The sequence below is a fragment of the Oncorhynchus gorbuscha genome, linkage group LG08 (assembly GCF_021184085.1).
Source record: "Oncorhynchus gorbuscha isolate QuinsamMale2020 ecotype Even-year linkage group LG08, OgorEven_v1.0, whole genome shotgun sequence".
In the NCBI taxonomy this organism is placed as follows: Eukaryota; Metazoa; Chordata; class Actinopteri; order Salmoniformes; family Salmonidae; genus Oncorhynchus; species Oncorhynchus gorbuscha.
In genome coordinates this window covers 1,071,269-1,081,636 of record NC_060180.1, presented here as the reverse complement: position 1 = coordinate 1,081,636, position 10,368 = coordinate 1,071,269, and the positions used below count along the sequence as shown (strand labels likewise).

General features: G+C 49.3%; 1 protein-coding gene across 1 annotated transcript in view; it reads left to right on the top strand.

Moving 5' to 3' along the window:
- Positions 1-1,434: 1,434 nt before the first annotated feature.
- Positions 1,435-10,368, top strand: part of LOC124041083 (testican-2-like) — a gene marked incomplete at its 5' end in the record, with an annotated part of 38,935 nt that continues 30,001 nt past the window's right edge. Inside the window, 3 exon segments of the mRNA XM_046358244.1 lie at positions 1,435-1,557; positions 9,871-9,962; positions 10,155-10,281. Coding sequence (XP_046214200.1) covers positions 1,435-1,557; positions 9,871-9,962; positions 10,155-10,281 — 342 coding nt within the window.

The window sequence follows — 10,368 nt, the reverse complement described above, 5'->3', positions numbered from 1 at the left end:
GGACTCGGTGAGACCTGTCCTACTGTATGGTAGTTGTGGACTGAGACCTATCCTACTGTATGGTAGTTGTGGGTGAGACCTGTCCTACTGTATGGTAGTTGTGGACTCGGTGAGACCTGTCCTACTGTATGGTAGTTGTGGACTCGGTGAGACCTGTCCTACTGTATGGTAGTTGTGGACTCGGTGAGACCTGTCCTACTGTATGGTAGTTGTGGACTCGGTGAGACCTGTCCTACTGTATGGTAGTTGTGGACTCGGTGAGACCTGTCCTACTGTATGGTAGTTGTGGACTCAGTGAGACCTGTCCTACTGTATGGTAGTTGTGGACTCGATGAGACCTGTCCTACTGTATGGTAGTTGTGGACTCGGTGAGACCTGTCCTACTGTATGGTAGTTGTGGACTCGGTGAGACCTGTCCTACTGTATGGTAGTTGTGGACTCGATGAGACCTGTCCTACTGTATGGTAGTTGCGGACTCGGTGAGATCTGTCCTACTGTATGGTAGTTGTGGACTCGGTGAGACCTGACCTACTCTATGGTAGTTGTGGACTCGGTGAGACCTGGCCTACTCTATGGTAGTTGTGGACTCGGTGAGACCTGGCCTACTGTATGGTAGTTGTGGACTCGGTGAGACCTGTCCTACTGTATGGTAGTTGTGGACTCGGTGAGACCTGACCTACTCTATGGTAGTTGTGGACTCGGTGAGACCTGTCCCACTGTATGGTAGTTGTGGACTCGGTGAGACCTGTCCTACTGTATTACATTTACATTTAAGTCATTTAGCAGACGCTCTTATCCAGAGCGACTTACTGTATGGTAGTTGTGGACTCAGTGAGACCTGTCCTACTGTATGGTAGTTGTGGACTCGGTGAGACCTGTCCTACTGTATGGTAGTTGTGGACTCGATGAGACCTGTCCTACTGTATGGTAGTTGTGGACTCGGTGAGACCTGTCCTACTGTATGGTAGTTGTGGACTGGGTGAGACCTGTCCTACTGTATGGTAGTTGTGGACTCGGTGAGACCTGTCCTACTGTATGGTAGTTGTGGACTCGGTGAGACCTGTCCTACTGTATGGTAGTTATGGACTCGGTGAGACCTGTCCTACTGTATGGTAGTTGTGGACTCGGTGAGACCTGTCCTACTGTATGGTAGTTGTGGACTCGGTGAGACCTGTCCTACTGTATGGTAGTTGGGGACTCGGTGAGACCTGTCCTACTGTATGGTAGTTGTGGACTCGGTGAGACCTGTCCTACTATATGGTATCGATGATATAAATATGTGTGTGTGTGTGTGTGTGTGTGTGTGTGTGTGTGTGTGTGTGTGTGTGTGTGTGTGTGTGTGTGTGTGTGTGTGTGTGTGTGTGTGTGTGTGTGTGTGTGTGTGTGTGTGTGTGTTATGTTATGAACTGTGGGGATTCCCTTTCCTTCCCTCAGCAGAGAGCTGTACCGGGCAGGACCTGGCAGACCTTGGAGACCGCCTCAGAGACTGGTTCCAACTGCTCCATGGAAACGCCAAGCAGAACAACTCAGGCAAGCCTGGACCTGGCACCGTCTCAGGTGAGTGTGTTTGTGTGTCCCTGGAGCTGGTACCACCTCTGTCTCTCTTTCTCCCTCTATCCCTCTCTCTCTCCTCTACTCGCTCTCTCTCTCTCTCTCTCTCTCTCTCTCTCTCTCTCTCTCTCTCTCTCTCTCTCTCTCTCTCTCTCTCTCTCTCTCTCTCTCTCTCTCTCTCTCTCTCTCTCTCTCTCTCTCTCTCTGTCTCTCTCTCTCCCTCTATCTCTCCTCTACTCTCTCTCTCTACTCTCTCTACTCTCTATTCTCTCTCTGCTCTCTATTCTCTCTCTCTCTCTCTCTGCTCTCTCTACTCTCTATTCTCTCTCTCTCCTCTTCTCTCTCTCTCTGCTCTCTCTACTCTCTATTCTCTCTCTCTCTTCTCTCTCTGCTCTCTCTACTCTCTATTCCCTCTCCCTCTCTCTCTCTACCCTTTCTCACTCTCTCTCATTCCTCTCTGTCTCTCTCTCGTCTCTCTCTCCTCTCTCTCTACTCTCTCTCCTCTCTCTCTATCTCTCTCGGCTCTATCTACTCTCTATTCTCTATCTCTATTTCTCTCTGCTCTCTCTACTCTACTCTCTACTCTCTCTCTCTCCTCTTCTCTCGTCTCTCTCTCCTCTCTTCCAGTACACTCCTTTATGCTCTGATTCACAGCTGACATCTCAGTTATGACAGTCCCGTAATGAAGTCTTCACCCAATAAAGAGCTATACACAAAGTAGCACATTCCTGTCTGAGTTGCAATGTGTTTGACAGTCATCAGTGTCACAGACAGACCGTATTGAATTCAACTCAGGACCACGTTGTATCATGCGAAAAGTAAAGGGAGATTTAATATAGGTTTCCTACGTGGCCCTCAAGCTGACGATAACAAATCAAATCAAATCAAATGTATTTATATAGCCCTTCGTACATCAGCTGATATCTCAAAGTGCTGTACAGAAACCCAGCCTAAAACCCCAAACAGCAAGCAATGCAGGTGTAGAAGCACGGTGGCTAGGAAAAACTCCCTAGAAAGGCCAAAACCTAGGAAGAAACCTAGAGAGGAACCAGGCTATGTGGGGTGGCCAGTCCTCTTCTGGCTGTGCTGGGTGGAGATTAGAAACCTAGAGAGGAACCAGGCTATGTGGGGTGGCCAGTCCTCTTCTGGCTGTGCCGGGTGGAGATTTTAACAGAACATGGCCAAGATGTTCAAATGTTCATAAATGACCAGCATGGTCGAATAATAACAAGGCAGAACAGTTGAAACTGGAGCAGCAGCACAGTCAGGTGGACCGGGGACAGCAAGGAGTCATCATGTCAGGTAGTCCTGGGGCACGGTCCTAGGGCTCAGGTCCTCCGAGAGAGAGAAAGAAAGAAAGAGAGAATTAGAGAGAGCATATGTGGGGTGGCCCGTCCTCTTCTGGCTGTGCCGGGTGGAGATTATAACATAACATGGCCAAGATGTTCAAATGTTCATAAATGACCAGCATGGTCGAATAATAGTAAGGCAGAACAGTTGAAACTGGAGCAGCAGCATGGCCAGGTGGACTGGGGACAGCAAGGAGTCGTCATGTCAGGTAGTCCTGGGGCATGGTCCTAGGGCTCAGGTCCTCCGAGAGAGAGAAAGAAAAGAAGGGAGAATTGAGAAACGCACACTTAGAATCACACAGGACACCGAATAGGACAGGAGAAGTACTCCAGATATAACAAACTGACCCTAGCCCCCCGACACAAACTACTGCAGCATAAATACTGGAGGCTGAGACAGGAGGGGACAGGAGACACTGTGGCCCCATCCGAGGACACCCCCGGACAGGGCCAAACAGGACGGATATAACCCCACCCACTTTGCCAAAGCACAGCCCCCACACCACTAGAGGGATATCTTCAACCACCAACTTACCATCCTGAGACAAGGCTGAGTATAGCCCACAAAGATCTCCGCCACGGCACAGCCCAAGTGGGGGGGGGGGGGGGGGGGGGCGCCAACCCAGACAGGATGACCACAACAGTGAATCAACCCACTCAGGTGACGCATCCCCTGCAGGGACGGCATGAGAGAGCCCCAGTAAGCCAGTGACTCAGCCCCTGTAATAGGGTTAGAGGCAGAGAATCCCAGTGGAAAGAGGGGAACCGGCCAGGCAAAGACAGCAAGGGCGGTTCGTTGCTCCAGAGCCTTTCCGTTCACCTTCCCACTCCTGGGCCAGACTACACTCAATCATATGACCCACTGAAGAGATGAGTCTTCAGTAAAGACTTAAAGGTTGAGACCGAGTTTGCTTCTCTGACATGGGTAGGCAGACCGTTCCATAAAAATGGAGCTCTATAGGAGAAAGCCCTGCCTCCAGCTGTTTGCTTAGAAATTCTAGGGACAATTAGGAGGCCTGCGTCTTGTGACCGTAGCGTACGTGTAGTGTAGGTATGTACGGCAGGACCAAATCAGAGAGATAGGTAGGAGCAAGCCCATGTAATGCTTTGTAGGTTAGCAGTAAAACCTTAAAATCAGCCCTTGCTTTGACAGGAAGCCAGTGTAGAGAGGCTAGCACTGGAGTAATATGATCAAATTTTTGGTTCTAGTCAGGATTCTAGCAGCCGTATTTAGCACTAACTGAAGTTTATTTAGTGCTTTATCCGGGTAGCCGGAAAGTAGAGCATTGCAGTAGTCTAACCTAGAAGTGACAAAAGCATGGATTAATTTTTCTGCATCATTTTTGGACAGAAAGTTTCTGATTTTTGCAATATTACGTAGATGGAAAAAAGCTGTCCTCGAAATGGTCTTGATATGTTCTTCAAAAGAGAGATCAGGGTCCAGAGTAACGCCGAGGCCCTTCACAGTTTTATTTGAGACGACTGTACAACCATTAAGATTAATTGTCAGATTCAACAGAAGATCTCTTTGTTTCTTGGGACCTAGAACAAGCATCTCTGTTTTGGATACTAATACTGACAAACAAATCATGGTGTGGAAGGGCCTCCTCACAGAGACACCCTCTCAGATGTTCAGACCCAGAACCCAGGAGGGCTGAAGCCCCACCACATAGTAGAGGGAGGAGAGACAGAGAACAGAGAGAGAACAGCGTGACATCACAGCAACATGACATCACAGCAACATGACATCACAGCAACATGACATCACAGCAACGTGACATCACAGCAACATGACAGCACAGCAACATGGCATCACAGCAACATGACAGCACAGTAACATGACAGCACAGCAACATGACATCACAGCAACATGACATCACAGCAACATGACATCACAGCAACATGACATCACAGCAACATGACATTACATTTACATTACATTTAAGTCATTTAGCAGACGCTCTTATCCAGAGCGACTTACAAATTGGTGCAATCACCTTATGACATCCAGTGGGACAGTCACTTAACAATAGTGCATCTAAAACTTAGGGGGGGTGGGGTGAGAGGGATTACTTAACCTATCCTAGGTATTCCTTAAAGAGGTGGGGTTTCAGGTGTCTCCGGAAGGTGGTGATTGACTCCGCTGTCCTGGCGTCGTGAGGGAGTTTGTTCCACCATTGGGGGGCCAGGGCAGCGAACAGTTTTGACTGGGCTGAGCGGGAGCTGTACTTCCTCAGTGGTAGGGAGGCGAGCAGGCCAGAGGTGGATGAACGCAGTGCCCTTGTTTGGGTGTAGGGCCTGATCAGAGCCTGGAGGTACTGAGGTGCCGTTCCCCTCACAGCTCCGTAGGCAAGCACCATGGTCTTGTAGCGGATGCGAGCTTCAACTGGAAGCCAGTGGAGAGAACGGAGGAGCGGGGTGACGTGAGAGAACTTGGGAAGGTTGAACACCAGACGGGCTGCGGCGTTCTGGATGAGTTGAAGGGGTTTAATGGCACAGGCAGGGAGCCCAGCCAACAGCGAGTTGCAGTAATCCAGACGGGAGATGACAAGTGCCTGGATTAGGACCTGCGCCGCTTCCTGTGTGAGGCAGGGTCGTACTCTGCGGATGTTGTAGAGCATGAACCTACAGGAACGGGCCACCGCCTTGATGTTAGTTGAGAACGACAGGGTGTTGTCCAGGATCACGCCAAGGTTCTTGGCGCTCTGGGAGGAGGACACAATGGAGTTGTCAACCGTGATGGCGAGATCATGGAGCGGGCAGTCCTTCCCGGGAGGAAGAGCAGCTCCGTCTTGCCGAGGTTCAGCTTGAGGTGGTGATCCGTCATCCACACTGATATGTCTGCCAGACATGCAGAGATGCGATTCGCCACCTGGTCATCAGAAAGGGGGAAAGGAGAAGATTAATTGTGTGTCGTCTGCATAGCAATGATAAGAGAGACCATGTGAGGTTATGACAGAGCCAAGTGACTTGGTGTATAGCGAGAATAGGAGAGGGCCAAGAACAGAGCCCTGGGGGACACCAGTGGTGAGAGCGCGTGGTGAGGAGACAGATTCTCGCCACGCCACCTGGTAGGAGCGACCTGTCAGGTAGGACGCAATCCAAGCGTGGGCCGCGCCGGAGATGCCCAACTCGGAGAGGGTGGAGAGGAGGATCTGATGGTTCACAGTATCGAAGGCAGCCGATAGATCTAGAAGGATGAGAGCAGAGGAGAGAGAGTTAGCTTTAGCAGTGCGGAGCGCCTCCGTGATACAGAGGAGAGCAGTCTCAGTTGAATGACTAGTCTTGAAACCTGACTGATTTGGATCAAGAAGGTCATTCAGAGAGAGATAGCGGGAGAGCTGGCCAAGGACGGCACGTTCAAGAGTTTTGGAGAGAAAAGAAAGAAGGGATACTGGTCTGTAATTGTTGACATCGGAGGGATCGAGTGTAGGTTTTTTCAGAAGGGGTGCAACTCTCGCTCTCTTGAAGACGGAAGGGACGTAGCCAACGGTCAGGGATGAGTTGATGAGCGAGGTGAGGTAAGGGAGAAGGTCTCCGGAAATGGTCTGGAGAAGAGAGGAGGGGATAGGGTCAAGCGGGCAGGTTGTTGGGCGGCCGGCCGTCACAAGAGCGAGATTTCATCTGGAGAGAGAGGGAGAAAGAGGTCAGAGCACAGGGTAGGGCAGTGTGAGCAGAACCAGCGGTGTCGTTTGACTTAGCAAACGAGGATCGGATGTCGTCGACCTTCTTTTCAAAATGGTTGACGAAGTCATCTGCAGAGAGGAGGAGGGGGGGAGGAGGGCGGAGGATTCAGGAGGGAGGAGAAGGTGGCAAAGAGCTTCCTAGGGTTGGAGGCAGAAGCTTGGAATTTAGCGTGGTAGAAAGTGGCTTTAGCAGCAGAGACAGAGGAGGAAAATGTAGAGAGGAGGGAGTGAAAGGATGCCAGGTCCGCAGGGAGGCGAGTTTTCCTCCATTTCCGCTCGGCTGCCCGGAGCCCTGTTCTGTGAGCTCGCAATGAGTCATCGAGCCACGGAGCGGGAGGGAGGACCGAGCCGGCCTGGAGGATAGGGGACATAGAGAGTCAAGGGATGCAGAGAGGGAGGAGAGGAGGGTTGAGGAGGCAGAATCAGGAGATAGGTGGGAGAAGGTTTGAGCGGAGGGAAGAGATGATAGGATGGAAGAGGAGAGAGTAGCGGGGGAGAGAGAGCGAAGGTTGGGACGGCGCGATACCATCCGAGTAGGGGCAGTGTGGGAGGTGTTGGATGAGAGCGAGAGGGAAAAGGATACAAGGCAGTGGTCGGAGACTTGGAGGGGAGTTGCAATGAGGTTAGTGGAAGAACAGCATCTAGTAAAGATGAGGTCGAGCGTATTGCCTGCCTTGTGAGTAGGGGGGAAGGTGAGAGGGTGAGGTCAAAGAGGAGAGGAGTGGAAAGAAGGAGGCAGAGAGGAAAGAGTCAAAGGTAGACGTGGGGAGGTTAAAGTCGCCCAGAACTGTGAGAGGTGAGCCGTCCTCAGGAAAGGAGCTTATCAAGGCATCAAGCTCATTGATGAACTCTCCGAGGGAACCTGGAGGGCGATAAATGATAAGGATGTTAAGCTTGAAAGGGCTAGTAACTGTGACAGCATGGAATTCAAAGGAGGCGATAGACAGATGGGTAAGGGAGAAAGAGAGAATGACCACTTGGGAGAGATGAGGATCCCGGTGCCACCACCCCGCTGACCAGACGCTCTCGGGGTGTGCGAGAACACGTGGGCGGACGAAGAGAGAGCAGTAGGAGTAGCAGTGTTGTCTGTGGTGATCCATGTTTCCGTCAGGGCCAAGAAGTCGAGGGACTGGAGGGAGGCATGGGCTGAGATGAACTCTGCCTTGTTGACCGCAGATTGGCAGTTCCAGAGGCTACCGGAGACCTGGAACTCCACGTGGGTCGTGCGCGCTGGGACCACCAGAGTAGGGTGGCCGCGGCCACGCGGTGAGGAGCGTTTGTATGGTCTGTGCAGAGAGGAGAGAACAGGGATAAACCGACACATAGTTGACAGGCTACAGAAGAGGCTACGCTAATGCAAAGGAGATTGGAATGACAAGTGGACTACACGTCTCGAATGTTCAGAAAGTTAAGCTACGTAGCAAGAATCTTATTGACTAAAATGATTAAAATGATACAGTACTGCTGAAGTAGGTCAGCTGGCAGTGGGTGCGTTGTTGACACTACACTAATCAAGTCGTTCCGTTGAGTGTAATAGTTTCTGCAGTGTTGCTATTCGGGGCTAGCAGGCTAGCTAGCAGTGTTGTTTACGTTACGTTGCGTTAAAAGAACGACAATAGATGGCTAGCGAACCTAGAAAATCGCTCTAGACTACACAATTATCTTTGATACAAAGACGGCTATGTAGCTAGCTAAGTAGCTAGCTACGATCAAACAAATCAAACCGTTGTACTGTAATGAAAATGAAGTGAAAATGTGATACAACCTGTGAATGCGACCGGGTAGTTGAGTTCTATACAGAAGACGTTGGCTAGCGTTGGCTAGCTGTTGGCTAGCTAGCAGAGTCACCTACGTTAAGGACGACAAATAGCTGGCTAGCTAACCTCGGTAAATTAAGATAATCACTCTAAGACTACACACTCTAAACCTAAACAACACAATTATCTTGGATACGATGATACGATGATACGAAGACAGCAAAGACAGCTATGTAGCTAGCTAACACTACACTGATCAAGTCGTTCAGTTGAGTGTAACAGTTTCTCCAGTGCAGCTAATCAGTGGACGTTAGCTAGCTGGCTAGTGAAGACTACGTTAGGACGGCGAAATACGATAATTACGCAATTATCTTTGATACAAAGACGGCTATGTAGCTAGCTGAGAAGAAATTGCTAAGATAAGACAAATCAAACCGTTGTGATATAATGAAATATAATGAAAAAGTAGTGAAAAAGTTATACTACCCGTTGGAGCGACGTGCAGATGCGACCACTCGCTCAGCAACATGACAGCACAGCAACATGACATCACAGCAACATGACATCACAGCAACATGACATCACAGCAACATGACATCACAACAACATGACATCACAGCAACATGACATCACAGCAACATGACATCACAGCAACATGACATCACAGCAACATGACATCACAGCAACATGACAGCACAGCAACATGACAGCACAGCAACATAACATCACAGCAACATGACAGCACAGCAACATGACAGCACAGCAACATGACATCACAGCAACATGACATCACAGCAACATGACATCACAGCAACATGACATCACAACAACATGACATCACAGCAACATGACATCACAGCAACGTGACATCACAGCAACATGACATCACAGCAACATGACATCACAACAACATGACATCACAGCAACATGACATCACAGCAACGTGACAGCACAGCAACATGACATCACAACAACATGACATCACAGCAACATGACATCACAGCAACGTGACATCACGACAACATGACATCACAAAGCTCCCATTCACACAACTACTGAAGAATAACGGATCAGGGTGAAACCTAGAACTGTAAGTTGATGAAATATGGATTATGACACTGGCCAGTATAATAAAGGATAAACACATAAACATTCATACATCCACTCTGTCATTCTCAGCCCTCCCGTCTAGAGATAGCAGGCACCCTGTGAAGGCCTCCTTTAAAATATGCCTTATGTGGCAGTAGGCAGGAAGAGGAGAAGAGAAGTGAATCACATTCACAATCAAGTCATTTCCTTGTATTTGTTTAGCCAGGATAGTCCCCTCAGTAACACCTGCCACTGTTTTCCAGGGAGTCCTGGGCTCCGTAAACTAAAAAAACATTTAGTTTTAACTTGGTCTTTTGTTTTGATTTAATTTTAATTGACCTGGGATTTGATTTGACCTGCACTTTTGATTTGATGTGTCTTGAAAGACATCTAGTAAATAAAATGTATAATTATTATGTGCATGTTTTCTCTCCTCAGTCCTGGACAAGAGCCTGGTGGCCAGCTGTAAGGATTCCATAGGCTGGATGTTCTCTAAGCTGGATACTAATACTGACCTGTATCTGGACCAGGTAACTTTGCATTGGTCTGATAATCCTTTCATTTGTTTTACCACTTTGAGGACCACTTTGAAAACAAGTGTTTTAATGAATACTTTCAGGTGTTATCTTTCTGGGATCAGATTGCTCATCTCGTTAGACATGTACAGTACATGATGTGTTATTTTTACACCAAATAAATGTAAAAGTACATTTTAATTTCAGGCCGAGCTGGCAGCTATCAACCTGGACAAGTATGAGGTGTGCATCCGCCCCTTCTTCAACTCCTGTGACGGATACAAGGATGGGAGGGTTTCCACCGCAGAGTGGTGCCTCTGCTTCTGGAGGGAAAGTGAGTTACTGACTGGCTGACTGGCTGGCTGGCTGACTGGCTGGCTGGCTGGCTGGCTGGCTGACTGGCTGACTGACTGGCTGACTG